Source organism: Tetrahymena thermophila (assembly GCF_000189635.1).
Source record: "Tetrahymena thermophila SB210 genomic scaffold scf_8254752, whole genome shotgun sequence".
In the NCBI taxonomy this organism is placed as follows: Eukaryota; Ciliophora; class Oligohymenophorea; order Hymenostomatida; family Tetrahymenidae; genus Tetrahymena; species Tetrahymena thermophila.
In genome coordinates, this window is record NW_002476512.1 from 1,195,919 (window position 1) to 1,216,919 (window position 21,001).

Sequence of the window (21,001 nt, forward strand, 5' to 3'; positions counted from 1 at the left end):
TATATACTAAGTACTTTTATATAAATGTTACTATCCATTTTTTCAAATTTTCTTTTAAATTTTAAAACAAAGGATATCATGAGGAGAATTAAAAGTGTGTTTAAAAAAGTTGTTATTTTTTGAATGCTTTTTATGTAAATTTGTCAGCTTATTTTACTAAAGTAACTTGAGAAATAATTTATTTAGCTCTATAATTTTTAGATATATTACTTGAAATTGATATTATTTAATTATTATAAACTTCTATTGATTGGAAAAAATATTATTAAATACTTGACTTAATTTGTAAAAAAAAAATATATTTGTGAACAAAAGTTGAGTTAATAATTAAATAGTTTTATAGATTGATTATATATGAATTTTTAAGAGGTTAATTAGTAGAATAGCCTTATCGTATCTTAGTAATAAAAGGTTTATTAGGATGAGCTATCATTTCTAAATCTTCCTGCACTTAATAAAAGCTTTCATGAAAGATCTTCATCTTCAAGCGTAAATATTACTTGAATCCATACTAATAAATAGCTATAATTTTGTTTGATTATACAATTTCTCTAAAAATGTAATAAATAATATGCAAATAAATAAAAAACAATTTAGTCATCTTCTAATTCCGAAGGTTTTGACAGATCTTCTGAAAGTAATCCATATGGTTCTTCCTCTTCCTCTAGTTCAAGTAGCTCAGAAGATATTGAAGAAGCCATTAAAGAAAGAATTAAGTCTTAAAAGCTAGTAAGATTGAGGTATGATATAGCATTTAAATCAGAACTCTTTGAATGATAGTTTGGTCTTTTATTAATAGGACAGGTGAAAAGTATATTAGAAACATTACACAAATTCTTTAATACTTCCTTGAGAAAGATAAAATTGATGAGCAAGTTGAATTGAAGTATTGATTGCATTTATTATTTTATTATAATATATATTTCATTTAACTAACTTTAAGCTATATTAAAAAAAAGGAATAAACAGTAGCTACTTAAAAAGCTCAATTTGACGAAATTCGATATCATAATTTTTTATTTAATCGCTTATCTTTAAGAAAGAGAAGAGGACATACAGTATAGAATAATTTATTAATAATTATTTTAATCAGCTAATATTTTTAAAATTAAAAAGAATTCTATTTGATAAGCTTAAAGCTTAAATTATGGACACAAGAGAGAAAAAAGATGATAAAAAAGTCAATTAAATGATTTACTTTTTGGTTGAAGAAAGTAAAAAGAAAGATAAAATGATGATTTCTAACTTTATAATTGATAATGCTTCGTATTTTATGAGACGTATAATGGAAGATAAAAATATATTTTATGAAATTTACCTTTAAATAACTTAAAATCCTAAGATAAACTAATCTTCTCTCTAAAGCAAGCTTTCAGTATCGATTAGTACAATTCACAAAGTCTTATAAGCTAAAAGATATGAACAAATACTGTATATATTTCATAAATATTTTACTAAATATTTAAAAAAATTATTGAACAAATAAACTTAACAGGTACTTAGTCAAGAATGGTGTTAAAATAGAACAATCTTCAGACCAAATTTTATTTAAGTTGCATGATAAACTTACATACGAGGGATATCTAAATAAGCCACTACAAAGAGTAGACTTAAAATTAATAATTTTGTTTTATCTACAAAAACATAAGGACCATGATCTAATTAAGTAAAAAATATTATTATAAAAGTATATGAATTTCAATCATTTATTCTGAAAATATATAGGCAATTACTCTTTGGTATATAATTACCAGTTGATGAAAAAGTTGAAATTTTATAAGCTTTGATAAAGTATAAAGCTAATTCATTGTCAAAAGACGTTTTCCGTGAGTTAGAGCAATCAAATCAATAAATTTATAATGAAACTCTTCTCAAATATTCTCTTAATGTATTTAACATAGATGATATTTATTTTTTTACTAAATTAATTTGGAAAATTCTAATAAAAGATCATTCAAATATTTATAAATAAATAAATAACAATATTATAAAATAGGTATAAAATTATGATTTCTTATGGTTTTTGACCAGTTAGCAAGAAGAGCTTATGTTAGGATGGCTGAGTGATGAAGAGACATAACAAAAGCTTATTGATTGCTTGTATCATGCTGAAGGAAAAAATTTTGAATATTTGATATATTATCTGAAGAGGATACAGCTTTTTAGCCAAAGAAAAAAGATTTAACTTCTGGCAGAAACACTTATCCATAGAATGGAGTAGGGTAAGGAAGGATAGTTCATATATACATTCTATAATCCCCTTAAAATATGTCTATTAGTTTGCGAGCTTCTTACTTAAATAATTGAAAATGTAGTTCGTGATAAATCAATTTTGATAAAAGCCCATAGTTATTACTACAAATTCGCACAAATATTTTGTTTTTATCAAAATGACCATCAGTTGCTTATGGAACTTCTAAAAGATATAGATTTAGAGAAAAGAAAAACAGCTTATCTAATGAACGAGAGTGTTGGTGCTATTATTTTATCTACCTAAATTGTTGACGATGCAATAGAAGTAAATATTTGGAAATATAAACTTAATAACTTTTAATTAATAAATCTGATAACAACTTTTTTGTTGAATAAAAAATAAAATTAAATATTCCATTCGATTAATTAATTTTTTCATTTTAAATTTGTTAAATAATAATAAAAATTTTTCATATGCTATCTATCTTTCAATAAGTAAGCATTTATATTTAGATAGTTTTGAGAAATGAAAATCTTCATAAAATTATTAAACAAATGCATTTATTTTACACTGGAAAGACTTTAAAATTATTAAATTATTGAATTTATTTAAATATATTGACAAAATAATTATTTTATTTATAACTAAAAAATAAATAGGCTATTTATAACGGAAATATTGCACCTAAAACTAAATTACTAGAAATGTTTTCGATCACTTAAAATTTGTTTTATTAAGAAAAATGCGAATATGAGAAATATATTAATCCTGCTAGCAGAGAGAAGTTTGTAATATTTAATTCTTCTTACTAAAATCACCATTACAACTATTAAAGAGTTGTGTGGACATACAATTGCAAAGTGAGAAACTATTTAGACTAACTTTTTACGATTATCCTAATGATTATAATTTTTGCAAACTTTTTTAACATATTTAGTCCTCAGCTTGATTTATAGAATTTATAGAGTGCTCATCTCTCTAGCTCTGATTTTGCAGCTTAAGAAAAATAAATTATTAATAACATTAAATCAATTTATTACCAATTTTAAATTTGGCTAGATATTATTGTTAGCGCCAACTTTATCTTGAAACCTATCTTCATTTCTTTTTTTAAAATTACTTAAAAAATTCCTTATGATATTTATACTCATGAAGTATATGGGTTCATTTTAGGACTTCTCTCTTTGTTTTAGCTTTCAGTTATTCCCAATTTAGAGTATATTTAGGAACCTAATAGATATTCTATGTTGATGATCTTTCGTATATTATATATGGGATTTGTATTTATTCAATTCATGACAAGTCTCAAGAGCTATAAAGTGACTGGTCCTATGATTACGGCTATGTACCAAGTAGTGTAGGAATGTAATAAATTTTCATTAATTTTTATTATCATTAATGTCGGCTTTGTGTTCACAGCTTATTTCTCATTTTATGAAAATACGAATGGAAGATTCGTGAGTGTAGTTTAGACTCTGCTTTACTTGATAGAAGCGTTATTCGCTTAATTTCAGTTTAGTGATTTTATGGAACCTTCTCCTGTATACGCAAGCATTTTCCTTTTAATATTTTTGCTAGTAGGACCTGTCGTTTTCATGTAACTTCTTGTAGCAGTCTTAACATATTCTTTTGAAAAAGCTTCAAGATAGGGTAGAATTTAATATAATGTTGGAGTTATACATAGTGTAAAATACCTTGAGTATGATTCTCAAAGCGGTTGCCTTGCCACATTACCCTGTGTTGGAAGCTTCCTAAATATTTTTTACATAGTTCCTTATCTATTTGTAGATAAAACAACTCCTCTCAGAGTAAAAATTTATTGCATTTATCAAAATTTACTTGATTTTTATTTGCTTTTATTTTGAAAATAATTTAAATTTATTAATTAATTTCTTTCTTTTTGATTAAATTAGGAGTAAAGCAATGATAAACTAAGAACAATTAGTAAAGCATTAGTCAGATTAGGATATTTTCCGATTTACTTTTGTGTAATGGCATCTGGTGTCATTATAAATTTAATATGCTCTCCACTTTTCTATTTAGTAAACTTTTTAAGAATTTATAGAGAGAAAAGTAAAGAACAAACAAAGACTTATAAGCTGAAGAGATTACTGAAGTGGTTATTTTTTGGTTATTATTACATGGTAGTCTAACTTTATAATGACTGCAAAATTAACCATTAGTATCTAAACTATGGTAAATATTTAAATGAACGTGAAGAACAAACCATTTCAAACAGTACCTATTCTATAGTTGCCTCAGTTGCTAAATCTCTTTACTTGCAGCTTTCTGAGTATAAAACCAAAATGGTGCTTTCTGAATTTTTAAATGCTATTTTGAAAAAGATGAAGATTATGGAATAAAGAATTCGTGATAAATAAAGAAGGCTAGAATAAGAGTAGCTTGATAAAGATGAAATACAAGCAAAACTTGAAGAATAAGTCATTAATAAATAAAGAAAATTGAATCTATCTAAAAAATCAAGTTCTTAACAAAAAAAACCTCAAACAACTAACACTTTTAAAAGTATTACAAGCAGCAAAACATCTTAAATAAACGATGAAGAATAAAATAAGAATAAGGAATAAAATGTTATTACTAATTCTTAAATAAACTTTGCGTTAGAAAATAATTTAGTAACAGAACCAGCTGAAATTAAAGAAAGCTTAGGGATTGTTTAAACTGAATAAATGATCAATAGAGATTCTAATAATGGTTTTAATAAAACTAATAAAAATGATAACAATTAAAGCAACAGCAGTGATCTGAAGCTAGAAGAAGATGTTTTAGCTGATCAGCAAAAGACAAATGCTTTAATAAGCTCGAATAATAAAAAAAATGAGTAAAAGATAAAAAAATCTTCTAGCCATAAAAGCAACAAAAAAGTAAGAATTAATGATGATGATTTCAATAAATAAGGTAATTAGAAGAAAGAAACTAAATTTTTAGATGAAGAATATTAAGCTGAGTAAAAACCTGAAAAAAGCAAGATAGCAATTAATATTGAAGGAAATAAGAACCAGAATATATTTAATTAATAGTCAATAAATAAGTCTTTTAAAGAAAGTGATATTTTAATTAATAGTTTCGACTTAAAAAGAGCATGCTTATTTAGATATAACAAAAGTGCCCCAGGATTTTCACTTGAGATGTCTCTTGGCCCAAATAAAAACAGAGATGAAGACGAATAGAATACTGACAATCCTAAATTGCAAATTTGGTAATAACTAGCATCTAAATAAAATATCTTAGAGCAATCTACACCTATTCAAATGACTAAAACAAAAAAGACAACATATCAAATGTGGAAAGAATTAAAAAAGGAGGATGACTAAAATACATTCGGTTTATTCACTGACGTGGATTTGCTATTTTAATTCTTAGATGCTTTTGTTATAGAAGAGTAAAAGCCTGAAGATGATGAAGATTCTCATGACAACTATTTTAATAAAAATATCAGCAACGAAGAAATGATAGATATGATCTATGTCGAAAACTTAATAAAACTCATGCATTACTACAGTAAAAACGATGTTAAACTAGCTAGATTTAGTATTGTTTCCTAAACAGTCAAAAGACTTTTCAGTGGCACTTGGACTCAGCCAGATCCATATTGGGGAAATTACGGAGATAAAATATAAAATTGATATTAGATTGTTTAATTATTTTGCATAAAACTTTTTACTATATTAATAACTCGTTATTTTTGCTTCAAAATTATTGAAACCTTTCAAAATTAATTTTTAAATAGCTGATTATGTGATTTTTGAATTCTTATTAATTATAATTAGAACATTTAAATTTTATTAATTAAATTAAAATTTTCAATAATTTATAACCACAAAATATATTTTGAATCAATTAATCACTAACAAAAATTTAGTTTATATAATTGATTAATTCTATCAAAATTTTAAATAAGTTAATCAAAACAAAATTTTTTAATTGCTCGAAAAAATATTAAAATCTAATAAAAATAAATGTGTATGGTTCGCTTAATTAATTAAAATAAAGATTGAATTTCATAAGATAATATACTAATTTTAACTTTAACTATTATTTATATTTATCAATCAATCATTTACCCAAAAATAATATTGCCTTTACTGACGATTTAACTAATTTAGTCAATAAATTATTAAAAAAGAGAAATTATGTTTAAAAATATGCTTTTTAAACGTAATTTCTTATATCTGATATTAAATAATAAAATTTAATATTTTCATTAAATAAAATTTTTTTTATATTTTATTCGATTAAAAAATATTTTTTAACCTAGGCAAGCTTGATTATTTTTAGAGCGTTTAAATTTAAATGAATTCATCTGGCCAAACAATAAATAAATCACTATCTATTTTACAGCAAAATTCAACAGTTTTCATGAAATAGCCAATATTTCTTCTTGATTTTTGATAATGATAAAACTTAACTAGTGATAAGTTTTTTAATGAAATAAAATTGATGGAACAAAAAATAATAATAAAACATACATCAATAGTAATCAATCTAAATAAAAAAAGAAAAATGTAAATCTATAAAAAAAGAGTAGGACTAAAAAATATTCAACATTCTAATTTATTGAACTTAAAAATTATTTTTATTTAAAAATACAAAGTGAATGGATATTTTCTTCTTAAAATTTTGTGCTCTATCATTTTAAATTTATATCATTTATCAAATAATTTTAACATTCATTCTCTCATTTACACAAAAGAATCAGAATTTCTATCAGTTTTAAAGCTTGTTTTCGTAATTAAAACACATTTCAATGTCCTTTTTTTATTTTTCATCTATTTGTTTTCTTTATAAATCTTAAATTTATTTAAAGAAACAGTTAATAATGCAAAATATAAGTAAAATAAATTCAAAAAAAAAGCAAGTTTTTAGTTAGCTAATGTACTTACTTTTCATAATTTCAAAAAAGTAAAATGGCACAATATAAAGTCATTTAGTGTAATAAGATAAATCGCGAATTAAGTATATAATTTTTATAAATTAAACCAGTAAATTATTAAGGATAAAGCAAAACAAAAAATAAATGTAAATAAAGAATCTAATTAAAAAATTGATAATTATAATAGAATGCTGTTAAACATTATTGTTATTTAATCAACTTATGAGACATACATAGTCAATTTATTTAATATACATTTTTTAATTTTTTTTGTTTGATTTAAAGCATTTCAAAACCATTATTCTTATTAAAAAATATTATTTTATGTTATGTTTATTTCTCATCTAAAGTGAATAAAATAGTCTTAGTCACTAATTAATTAATATAAAATGAATTATTATGATCAAATTTCATTTTATTTTAATATATTTAACTAAAAATGATTAAATATTTATTGTTTAATTATTTACTTGTAATTAAAATAGAAAAAATTACTTTTTATTTACCTGAATTATTCTTATTTAAGGGGAAATTAATTTAACGAATGTACTAAAGAAAAGATTTTTTATCTTTGCACAATTTTTTCTATAGTTAATATAAAATATAGGAGAGAAAATGAATTTTTAGGATAAATTGTTTATTCGCATATTTATTATTAGATTTATATTAAATTTAGTTTTTTAAAAAAATACATTTTATTTTTTATGATATAAACGATAAATAAATAATTAGCTATTATATTCTTTTAGTACCTTCGTTTATTTCTTTTAATTACTTTTAAATCGATTAATTTATATATTGAACCAAAACTTTTAATAATTAGATTTATTATACAAATTAGCGTAAAAAAAAAAATAAAGCGCAACACTAAGCACATATTAATTTTCTTACTTATTAATCTCATACTGCTAAAAATGTCTGAGTAGAATTTAATGAGTTGTAATTTAACTACTAATGATAACGCTTATTCTATTAAATCATTGATAAAAGAAAATGGGCTTCTTAAAAAGCTTTTAGAAAAAAGGGAAAAGGATATCATTTGCTTAAAAACACAATTAGAAAAAGAAATGAATACAGCAAAAGCATTAGAGAGATCAAAATAGTTTCTTTCCTCTCAATTAAACTCTATTAGAAATTTTGTTAACAAAAAAACAAAAAGTATTCTTGAAAACTTAATCGGTTAGCCTGTTAGCGATGATTTATAATTACAGAAGCAAGCGTAACTAATAGCAGGAGGTGAAGAAATAGAAGAGTAATTAAAATCAAATACTATCAATAATATAATAAAATTTTTAAATATTATAAAAGCCAATATTAAATTTAAAGTATTTATGAATTATTTACTATACTCGAAGAGAGAATTACTGCACATATGTAAACAATAATTAACAGATAAATAGATCCTAAACAAGATGGCTAAAGAGATTAGTTATGTAAATAAATATTATTATTATTATTATTATCACTGATTTATTTGTTATTTTTCTATTAATCAGTTAAATTAGATTAAATATATTTAATTAAATAAAAATAGATGTTATTGGTTAAACTTAATCTATAAAATAGATAGATAATGAAGAGAAAGAATAAATTAAATCTAATTTAAATGGCTTAATTTCATCGGATAAGAAAGCAAAAAAAAAATAATAATAATCTGTTAAAATTGTCACTTTTTAAGAAGACTAATGCATCTAAAGGAAAGATGAAGGTAAATAAACAATTTATTTAATCTATTTACTATATAAATTTATTATTTAAAATAATTAGAGACAATTATGTTAGGAAGCTATAAAAGCTCTTCTGATGAATAAGATGTTATGTCAACATCAATTAACAACTACCTTACTTCTGTCCATACCAATAAGATCAATAATTGTAATTTCATATAAATATTTATATAAAAACTTATAAAATTTTAATTCTTTTTAAAGTGACCTTAGGTTCCTAGGATATTTTAGTTTCCCCAATCCTAAAATCTAAACAGTGCTCATAAAAATAAAAAAACTCTTAATTTTTTTCATTTTATGATGAGGATATGAGAGACATGGTTGCTAATAGTTAAGAATAGCTTAATAAAAATCTTAAAAATAGCGACTCTCCTTCACAAAATCTTCCTCAAAATTAAGATTGTCAATACAAAAATATTCTTTCCTACAGCGACTGTAAATAATCTGAAGAAGTTGAAAAGTAGAATTTAAATATACATGGCATGAATAATTGTAAATTTTTTAAATTTTTTTGTCTTGATTTGACTGCTTTTTCTAATTTTTAATTTATTTATGTATTAAATTTTGAATAATATAGATGATAATATTGAAAGAAAACTAATAAATAAATCAAAATCACTTGGTGTTATAGAATAAAACAATAGTTTGATTTTAAATAATAAATCTAAAAGATTAAATAGCGCCACACCTACTAACCATAGTCTAAAAAAAAAACAATAAGAAACTTGCCATTTTTAAAAAAGTAAATTTTATTCATTTTAAATAAATAAATCTTTTAAATACTGCTTAAAAAAAATATTTTCACTTTTTATAAAAAATTTGAATTAAAAAATAGAAAGCTTTTTTTGGTGTGAATAATAATTAAAATCACAAGAAGAATAACAATAACAAATAGAGTCAGATATTTCATCTAGAAGTTGTTCTGATTTTTTAAAATTAAAAAGCAACTCGAATTTTTCAAATTTAATAAATAAAAATAAACCTGATAAAGACTAGGAAGAAGAGAATTAACTCATATTCAGTGATAAAGTTATCAAGCACTCTAAAACCGGAGCATCCTAAGAAATAATAATTTTATTGGACTAAACTTATTTCTATGTATTTTAAAATTTGTCTTAGATCAATAATTTCAAAAGATTCTATATTAAAGACATAAACCAAATAAATACTTCATCTAAGGACAGTAATAGATGTTGTATTTCAATATAGAATGAGTACTAATTAATAATTGAAACAAATAATTCTAAATAATTAATAGATTATATAATAAATATATTTATAAATGTATTAAAGCTGAACCCACCAAATATATTATTCTAAGAAAAATAAATTCAAAATAATCAATAAAAATAACCAAAAATTTAAATGTTTTCCAAATTAAACAAATGTGATAAAAATGCTTAATAGCCAAATTAATAATTGGATCAAAATGTAATTAATGAAGGTAAATCAACAAATCTTAACTAATATTCCGATGAGGCAAAAAGAAAATTGATTGTCTTAGTCAATGATTTGCAAAACTCTTAAGATTTCTGGGTGAAAGGATACATTATATTTATATAAAACTAAATATACATCTAATATAACCTATAAAATTAGCAAGAAAAAACTATTTAAGTATAGGCACTTTCTGATTATAAATTTTAATCAAATGCTAAGATCATTTATCTTAAAGATACAAATAATAATAAGTATTAAATAAAACTTTAAGATCATTTCGATGAGCCTATATTAATCAATTAAATATAACAAACACTATCAAATAAAGTTATAAGCTGAGTATAAAATATTAATACTTGCTATAAAAATTCATTTTTCTTAAAAAATATTTCTAAACTATTTATTTTTATCTGGATAATTATGAACTTATTTATTTATTTACATTTCTTTTTTTGTAAATTTTATCTTCTTATCATCATTCTTTTCAAGTTAGTAGATTATTTTTTATTGTTTAGTTTAATGAACTAAAATATACATAGATAGATAGATAAATAGATAGTAAAATAGCTGATAAAATAAATATATATGATTTTTTTTTTGTTAAGATCATTTTATCCTACATTATAATTAGTGAGTAAAATATTCACTTTACTTTCTCCGAATTCCTCAAATTATAAATTTTCAAGAATCGTTTTCTATTAGGTTTAGGGCTAAAAAAATGTAAAATTAGGGATTTGTAATGTAAAGTTTTTAAATTATTTGCAATATATTATTAAAACAGTAATAAATTATTTAGTTTATTTTTAGAAAATGAAAGTATTCTAATAGAAAGAAATATTTAGATTGATGTTATTGTGAAAACTAATAAATTATAATAAATTTTGAATCGTCTGCATCCACTAGTAAAAGTATTTGCTCAATTTTTGATATATTTTCAACTTTTTGAAAGCAAAATATTGAATAAAATAAATGATGAATAAAAGTAGATCTTTCTCATAAATTATTTCATTTTGATAGTAAAATATCCTTCTGATAATCAAAGTAAAAATACTAAAATACATTCAGAAAAAAAAAAGAAGCAAAAAAAAAAAAAATCAAAAATTAAGCTTATAAAATCTATAAAAATATATATCAAATTTTTATATTATTTGTCATATTGATTTATTTTGAATCAATCAAATAATTAGTTAGCATAGTGAATAGAAGAAATTTATAAATAAAGAGAAATAATATTTGAAAATAGATTACTTCTCTGGAGGTAGAAACTTTAGCAAATAGTATAGAAGTCATTTTACTAATGAGCAATTATCATATTCTTAAATAAATAAAATAGGTATAAAGGGGAAGATAGATATGTTTTAAAGTTTAATAAGCTCTGTTTTAGATAAAGTTGCAGGCGAATATGTTTTAGGTTTGAATAAAGAGAACTTAAACATAGGTATTTTTTCAGGGGAAGTTAAGATAGAAAATGTTTCGCTCAATCCAAATATTGTTAATATGCTGGAACTACCTATCAATCATTAATACTCTTCTATTAAAAAGCTAGAGCTTAAGGTTCCACTCAAAAATATTGGTTCTATGCCTGTAGAAGTTTTTTTAGATGGACTTTATTTGATTGCTACTCCAAAAGAGTAGAAAGAGTGGAAATTCAAAGACTACAATTCTTTTAAAACAAAGCTAGCAAATGTTGAAGCTTTCGCTGCTGAATGCGTGCAAAAAATAGCAGCTAAGCAAAAAGAAAAGCTTAAAGGAGGACAAGAAGCAGGATACATCTAAAAATTAACTATGAAAATTGTAGATAATTTGCAAATAACAATAAGAAATATTCATGTACGCTTTGAAGACACGTTGACCAAGAGATACTCTTGGGGTTTCTGTTTGGATAAGCTAGAAATTTATACAACAAATATTGAAGGAGTTAAAGTATTCGTTGATAGAACTATTTAGGAAAATAAAGATAAGCCCATTCGAAAGCTTCTTACAATATCAAATGCAGGTGTTTATTGGAATGCAAATGAAACTCGCTTAATTTCTGATTTGAATGAAGAAGTGAAGTTCAAAATTTTAAATGGGATGATTTAAAAGGAAGGATAAGACAAGACAGATGAGCCTGTCGACTTTCTCTTCAAAATTTCATCTCAAGTGAACCTAACTATTAACAATAAAGGTAACTTTGACGTTCCTGAAATTAAGGTACACTGAAGTTAAAAATTCAAATGATAATTTTTTAAAGAGATTACTTCTATAAAATTAATCAAATTTTTAATGTAATTAATCGATACATTTAGTAATATTTATATTTTCCAAGAGAAGAAAATAAATGAAATAAGAAGATTAAGATTTTTTTTTCATTTATTTGCAAAAAAGGTCATTCTAAATTTGGAACATATCACTTTACATCTCTAGCAAAGGCAGCTATAGCAGCTTATAGAATAAATTGAATTCCTCTCTAAATATTCAAGGGAATTAGAAATAAGAAAGAAAAATGAAAAAAAGATAAGTGCAAAAGAGATAGAAGCATTAGGAGATCTTTTTACTAATTTATATACAAAAATGTAAGAATAAAAAAAAGACAAATCCATTGCCTGCCTTACGGAGAAAGAGAAACATCAATTTGAAGAAGCAATAATTAAGCTAGATATGTAAATCTTGTTACAAAGAACAAAAAAAATAGTCATACAAGTATAGAGAGCTCTTAAAATCAAGGAGCTGGAAAAAAAGAAGTTTGATGAAAAATAAGGTTTCTTTGCAAGATGGCTTTGGGGTTCAAGGAACACAAATTCGCAAACCTCTCTAGTTACAGAAGAGGAAAAGTAAAATTGATATAAATTTCAATGAAATAATTATTCATTAAATATCTTTCTATACATTTTAAATAGAGCAGAAATAGATAATTTTATTGATGAAATCTTTGGAGAAGAAAAAATTGATGCCCCAACAATAATTAGACCATAAGATTATGTTTACTTTGTTTTAGATTACAATTTGCATGGAGCTAGCATCAAACTTAGCAATAGGGTTGGATAAGAAATTTAGTCTTTATAATTTAGCTTAAATAGCATTTATGGGAGTGTTTGGATCCGTGAAAACAATAAATAAATATGGGTTAATTTAAGAAGCATGGAATTGCAGATGATAGACGAATTTTTGTAGAACAACTCTTACAAAGTAATTAACATTCTAAGTCCTACAATTTAGAACAGTAAGAATCCTTTAATTGAATTCAAAATGACATCTAAACCATTAGAAACACCTCACATAGACTAAGTAATAGATATAAAAATGCGCTCGATTCGTGCTGACTATAATCCATACTTAGTAATAAGGGCTGTGTAGTTTTTTGATGTCAAAGTGAAGGATGACTAACTTAAATAGAAAGCAAAGGACAAAATAGCAGAACAAATTGAAAAAAAGTAATCATCCCTTTCAGAGACAATGAAAAACGCCTCCGTTCTCAAATTGAAGATTGACTTAGAGTCTCCTGTTATCGTTTTGCCTTTTAAAACAGATGGATCTCTCACAAATGAATGCTGGGTTCTTAATCTTGGTAATCTTTCCGTTTACACATTAGAAGACATTCTTAAACCTACTCTGCCAATCTAAATGAAGGTTTTTGATATGTTTAGTATTTCACTTAGCAAAATAAAATTGTCTTATTTTCCTTCTATTGAATATTACAACAACTACATTGCAAATCTAAGTGATTTATTAATGAATATTCAAAGTCCAGCTGAAAAGAGATATTTTCACACTATTGAAGAATTCTCTATTAAAGTGAGAATTATTATGGTAAAGGGACCTGCCTAAGGCAAAGTTAACAGAGTAATTAATTATTTAAATGAGTCATATTAAAAGTATTTTCAGTTTATCTTAAAAATCTTTGTTATTTATCTTAATAGTTGAAGCTATTTATGAAATATTTTTTTTTTTTTGAAAAAAAGCCAAATATGTAGATAAAAGGTGGAATTGATTAAATTAATTTGAAGCTTAAGCCTTCTATTTACAAGAAATTGTTAAAATTGGGGCAGTGCTTTGCAGTACCTGATGAAGAGAAAAGAAGGAATAGCTTGCAGACTTTGGATTAAGTGGAGTTAGAAAAGAATTTACTTCTTAAAAATTCGACTAAAATAGGGATAATTTATAAGAGAGGAAATGCTTTAAAGACATGGGAAAAATACAATGGTATACTTTCTGGAGGCTACCTTTATTTATTTGAAAATCCAAAAGACTTAAAACCTGTTGAGTACATCTGGGTAAAGAACTCAACTATAACGCCAATGGATGAAAACTTAGTTGGCTTTAATAGCGCTTTTAATGTTAAGAATAGGTACGTGGATGCATATTTTGCTTGTGAAAAGAGTAATTTGTCTTAACAATGGATGGAAGCTATAGATCAGGTTAAAACAACAACTTTTTTACAAAACACAATTACTGATGATGAAATTCAATAATTAATTGAATTTTAAGAAAAATAAGAAAGTGAGGAGATTTCTCCAGAAAACAAGAAAAAGTCTTCAGAATAAAATAGTCAATATTTTGATGTTGTTTAAATGGAAGTTTCTTTTGAGTTAGGCTAAATTCAGCTTTCTATGTTTGATGAAAATAAATATTATCAAAAACCTTTCTTGGCTTTCTAAACAAACAAACTTCAATTTTTTTATCAGCAAAAAAAAAATATGGCTGTAGATATAGGCCTAGAAGAGATGATGCAATATGATAGCTTTTACTAGTAAACAGATTATTTTTTAAACGATTTTGCCCCAAATAAATGTTCAGATGATGCTCAACTCTTTACAAACAAAACCATAATTTAAACAAACCTTTAAAATACTCTGTTTAAGATATATTTCTCTGACCTTAAACTCATAAACAAGACAATAAGAATTCTTCTTGAAGATATGTAACAAAAGCCTAATGGCACTTAAGATTAATAAGTAAATTAAAATAATATGGAATCTGATACTCCTAAATCATAGTAAACATATACTGAAGATGTTTAATTCTCATCAGAAGAAGATAGAATCAAAAAGAAGCTTGAAGATGAGGAAAACTAAATTGTGGCTCTAGCTAAAAGTGAAAAGTCAATAAATATCTTTAATTTAGATGCTGATCTTTAGGGCTTTTAGATTTGCATTATAAATGATCTGAATTCATCTTATGTTCCAATATTCGACCTAAATATTTTTGAGATGAATGTTAAGCTAAAATAGAGCAATATCTAACTAAGTGTAGATCATTTAATCTAACTATTCATTTAATAAAATATTTTTTAATCTATTTATTTATTTTAGGTTGTTACAATGATTCAATTCAATGCTGCTTATTATAATCCTAGAGTTAGTCTTTGGGAACCTATAATTGAAAACGCTGGATTTAGTATAGATTTCATTAAATCTTAACTTAGTAACATAAAGTAACTTATTGTTATTGAAATGAATCCTAACTACCCTACGTTTAATCTGACCTTCTCAACTCAATTGTTAAGCATTATGACTAAGTCAATAAAAATAGCTAAGCAAGAAATTTCTTAGAAAAGCTAAAAAGATTCTCATCAATATGCTTAATGTTTTGAAGATCAAATTGAATAATTAAGCATTCAAGAAAATTGCCATTACGCTTCTCCATACACTATCAGAAATGAAACAGGATATCCAATAGAAGTTCTAACTGATCTCTCTAATCTTGAAAATACCAGATAAAAGCATAAAATATCAAGAATGCATAAAAAAATTTATAGTAGCACCTTAATGAATTATGAAGAAAAAAATTTTGAAATTGACATGAAAGAATCTGACATAGTAAATTTATGTATTTTTTTTGGTTCTTTGCTGATAATATTAATTTAAATAAAAGATTAATGATCCCATAAAAAAGTAAACTTTCGTCTTCAAAAAGTACTCTGACTAAGTCAAAGTTAAAGTATAAATACCTGGATTTAATTTGAAGTACATAGAATAAGTCGATTTGGACAAAGTTCGTAATAGACTAAGAGCGTGCAAAAATAAGCATGGTAAAAAGTTATTTGATGTCATCACAGAGGTGAAACTTGATCCTGTTTCTTTAAAGAAGATCCTAAATATTTCTTCTCCTTATTACTTCGAAAATGATTGCTTTAGAATCATAAATATATAACTTTATGACGAAAAGAAAAATTTCAAGCTTGTAAATTGATTGTTATAATTGAATTTATGAATTAATTAATCAATTTTTTTATTTTAAGGAATTCACAGTTATGAAAGGATAGAAAGTTCCAATACCAATTGATCTCCAAAATGGGTTTTTCAAAGCAGCTTTTTATGGAGACACCGAATTTTCTGATAGTCTAAGCATCAATAAGCTCTGTAATAAATATCTTAACTAAGAAAAAGAGATTAAGTTAGGAGATACCTTTCTTATTTTTAAGGTTCACAAAGATATCGAAAACGATAAAAGATTCATGATTTGTATTGAACCTCCTTATAAAATAAAGAATTGTCTTCCTAAAACCATAACAATTTAATTTATAAACCACAAGTAAAATTAATAAAAAAATTATTTAGTTTAGCTTTTATTTATTTTTGCTATAATTAGAAAAGTTACTGCCATCACTTAATCCATACCAAGTGGTGATATATTTGAATTCTATAATTGCTCTCAAGATAATGAATCATTCATGAAAATATAGATTCCTGGTCATTTCTGGAGTAATGAAGCTAAAATTTCATAAAATGTAATTGAAAAAATAATGATTAAAGATGTAAATGGAAATCAAAGTGAAATAATTTGTCATTAACGAAGATTAGAACACTAAAATATAGGTGATTATAGACAGTTTTACATATATTGTAAAGGCTATCTTATTAATGAATCTCCTTATAAGCTTAACATATATACAGCCAATAAAGAAAATAAAAATGAATGTAAACTTGTTGGTGGATAACAACAAATTTATCCTGAAGAGGCTCTAAATACAAATATCATCTTATTTGGATAGGAAATAGGTGACTTGATGAGTTTATCTGATGTCAAATTTGGAAAAGTATCTTAACAAGCATCCATCGGAGGTGTTGGTAACACTTAAATAGACCTATAAACATTTGATGCATAAGGAGCTACTGTATTTTAAACAATGGGTATTAACGTTTCATTAGAGAATGTAGACTAGGAGTAAAAGCTTTTTTCAAAAGTAATTACAATTTCTCCGAGGTAAATGAGATTTTTATTAAATATTTCTTTAAATTACTGTAATTATTCTTTGATAAGCCCTACAAAAAAATTAAAATTTTTCGTAATAAAGCCCGTTAATTAAGTCATTTAAATTTGCAAATTTTTTAAAACTAAAGGGCTTAAGTCAGAATAATTACTGTATATTGCAATATTATTTAGAATTACTTTTATTGAAAATACTTATTAAAATTAGATTCATCATTGTAAATAAGACAGGTTAATCAATTTAAGTTAGATAAAGTGGATTTGGTAAATCTACCACTATTGAAAAAGATTCAAGAATACCTTTGCAATGGTATGATCAAAGGGAAAAAAGATACTTGAATCTAAAAATACTAGAAGATAAATAGTACTGGAAATGGAGTGGAAATTTAAATGTTTTAGAGCTTGGAACTGTTAACTTTTTGACAAGAAATTTAAAAAACAAAATGGAAATTACATTCTTGAGAATAGATGTTAGATCTGATGCTTCAAACATATTTATTGTAGTTGAGAAAGTAAATGAAAAAGAAAGACCATATCTCATTAAAAACTACTCACGACATTTTAAGATTGAACTCTAAGATCTTCATATCACTCTTCCTGCTTACAAAAAAAATGATAGTCAATTTTTAAGAGATTAGCATAAATATTACTTCTCATGGGAGCATCCATTTGATAAAGAAAGAAAGGTTGTTTCTTGCTTGATTCCAAACAATTAAAGCTTCCAAAAAACAAATTTAAAATTTTCACCTGATGAAATCTACTTCTAAGATAAGATTTAAATACTTCCAGTAGGATAAAAAGATCCTGAGTTGGCTAGGGTAAAAATAATATATATTTATCTTTATTTTTTTAATTGGCTTAATTATACTTATTTATTAGGAACAAAGCTTATACATTAAATATTCAATCGATATCGATGGTTTTACCAAGATAATTAGGTTTGAAGATTCAAGCCTTGAGGACCCAGTCGATAAAAAAGAAAAAGCTGCATACAAGAAAAAACTTTAATAAGATAAAAAGAGGAGAGGTTCTGTTTAATAAATAGATAGAAAAGAAATCAATATCACTGAAAATACAGAAAATGATGAAGAATAACCTGAATAATCAGAGTAAATTTGCATTTAGCAATAAATCAGCATCTACATCAAAGATTTTGGTTTATCAGTTATATAAAATCACAGAATCAACGAAAAACCAACTGAATTTCTATACTTAACAATCAAAGGCTTAGAATTTATTTCAGTTGCTAAGGAAGAATCAAAAACATACTAACTTAGAATTAAATTATTAAATATAGATTAAAACAATAGCTACAGTATAGTAAATCCAGTAATCTTTACACCTTAAAAATACATTATGTATAGTAGCGAGGCATCTCATAAATTCTTTATGAACGTTATGATAGAATAAAATTTATATGCCAAAAACATTACCCTTTACAATAATATAGTAATAGAAATAGACCCCTTTGCTGTTAGAATAGAGGAGTAGTTTATATTAACTCTTTTGGATTTTCTCAAAGCAATAAGAGAAGCAAAATAAGAAGCTGAAACTTAAAATGTTAACACTCTCAAAGAATACTTAGAAGAATCTCAATAAATTGAAAAAATTTAAAACACCGTAAATATTCAATTTATAATTAATTATATTCATTTTTTCAATCATTAAATCCGCCCTTAATTCCTTCACTCATTATTTAGTTAATTCATTTAAACTAATAATCTAATTCAACAAATATGAGCAAAAAGAAATATAATATACTAACTTTATTAACTCTAAAACCCTCTTTGTTTAGAAAGTACCACCTTATAAAAGAAGACATTTTAATACTATTTGGTTATTTCATAATTTTTTTTAAACTTTAGAGAAATGTTTTGCTAATAATAATTATTTAAAAATAGATTTGTTCATTTATTTATTCTAATTATTAAAATTGATAATTTGAATTACATAAAGAAGTTAGTATAACAAGTTTAATAGCTCCAAAACATTCTTTTTTTCACAAGCATTTCCATATAAAACCAACTAAAAGTTTGAACAAAAATTGTTTATTTATTTTATCAACGCTTTTAATAGCAAATAAATAATTATTTTGATTTTTTAATTGCTTTATATTGAAGTGAAGCAATTTATTAACTTATTTAATTATTTATTAATAGAAATTTAAATGGCAAGACTGTGAAATTCCTCCTACTAGCATTCCTACTTTTGTTAATTAATTAATATTATCTAATATAGAACTTTCTATTACTTTTAAAGCTAACCTTAAGGCTAAAGACTCAGACCTAAATATTGTCTTTACTGCTTTGGGAGTTGCTTTAGCAGATATTGAAGCACCAATTAAGCTTAAGGGTATAAGATTAATAAACTGTTTTGAAACAGTTCCAGGAATTATAAGTAAACTTACTTCCCATTATAAAGATCAGGCTATTACTTAGGTGCTTAAGGCTTGTGGCTCTTTTAATATCATTGGTAATCCTGTTGGTTTGTTCTAAAATATTTCTACGGGAGTCAATGATTTATTAAATAAACCTGCTGAAGGATTTGTATAAGGTCCTTTAGAGGGAGGTTTAGGTATAATGCAAGGAACTTCTTCTTTAATTAAAAATACAATGGCAGGAGCCTTTTATTCAGTTAATAAATTTACTGGCTCACTTTCAAGTGGAATTTCTGCATTGTGCATGGTAAACAAAAGCGAAATGATTAATTATAAAGATTTAATTTTTATTTTTTTTAAAAAAAGGATGAAGAGTATTTAAAAGAAAGAGATATATTAAGGTCTAAAAAACCTGAACATTTCGTTGATGGAGCTGTTTAAGGAGCTACTTCTATATATTCTGGTGTAGCAAATGGTATCGCAGGAGTTTTTATTAAACCTTTAGAAGGAGCTTAAAGAGGCGGAGCTTTGGGTTTGTTAAAAGGTATTGGAGAAGGTATTGCTGGATTATTTGTTAAACCTGTTTCTGGTTTCCTTGACGCAGTGTCATCAGTGGCTGATGGTATTAAAAATACAATCACGTATGGAGATGATAAAGCAAACGAAAAACGCTTAAGATATCCTAGAGTTTTCTATGGTAGAGAGGGCTTCTATAAAGAGTATATTGATTTAGATGCAGGTATGAAACTAGCCTTGTAATTAGTATCAAAAGGAAAATTCAGGAATTCAGATTTCCTGTAAACTTTTTTGATTTAAATTGACGAAAATAATAAAAAAATAAATAATGTTTTGGTAATTACATTTGAAATAATAATGCTGTTTGATGAAATAAAAAAGAAAAAGAAATGGTATTTCTCTACATCTGATTTAGCAGAAATTGAATTAGAATAAAATGGAATCTTTTTTTCTACAACAAAAAAAATAAAAAAATAAAATGTAAAATTGATTTTAATCGAATTAATTTTTATTTAAAATTATTAATTTAACAAAATATTTAGAGTAAAGAAGTCCTACTTTAAATACCTTGTCAAGAATAAAAAGAATATATTTTCAAATAAATTAACACTCTTAAGTTTTAACTTGAAGAAGAAAGAAAAATAGAAGAACTAGATAAATGA

At 24.3% G+C, this 21,001-nt stretch overlaps 2 protein-coding genes across 2 annotated transcripts; both read left to right on the plus strand. All coding sequences in view use genetic code 6, as the record gives it.

The window, feature by feature from the left end:
- Positions 1-354: 354 nt before the first annotated feature.
- Positions 355-5,841, plus strand: TTHERM_00122080 (transmembrane protein, putative; the record flags this gene model as incomplete). The annotated part of the gene is made up of 10 exons (XM_001010804.3): positions 355-489; positions 598-740; positions 800-886; positions 960-1,058; positions 1,117-1,431; positions 1,496-1,666; positions 1,726-1,888; positions 1,997-2,518; positions 2,854-4,002; positions 4,108-5,841. 10 exons carry the CDS (start codon positions 355-357, stop codon positions 5,839-5,841), a joined length of 4,518 nt encoding a protein of 1,505 aa, XP_001010804.2.
- A 2,161-nt stretch (positions 5,842-8,002) lies between these two features.
- TTHERM_00122100 (PH domain protein) lies at positions 8,003-21,001 on the plus strand (the record flags this gene model as incomplete). Its single annotated transcript, XM_001010806.2, has 20 exons — positions 8,003-8,340; positions 8,397-8,521; positions 8,623-8,796; positions 8,856-8,963; positions 9,020-9,307; positions 9,393-9,557; positions 9,651-9,998; positions 11,589-12,448; positions 12,623-13,068; positions 13,135-14,077; positions 14,197-15,483; positions 15,547-16,053; positions 16,109-16,417; positions 16,476-16,768; positions 16,826-17,440; positions 17,655-18,264; positions 18,326-19,066; positions 19,606-20,130; positions 20,190-20,819; positions 20,882-21,001. The coding sequence occupies 20 exons, from the start codon at positions 8,003-8,005 to the stop codon at positions 20,999-21,001; spliced, it is 9,432 nt and encodes a 3,143-aa protein (XP_001010806.2).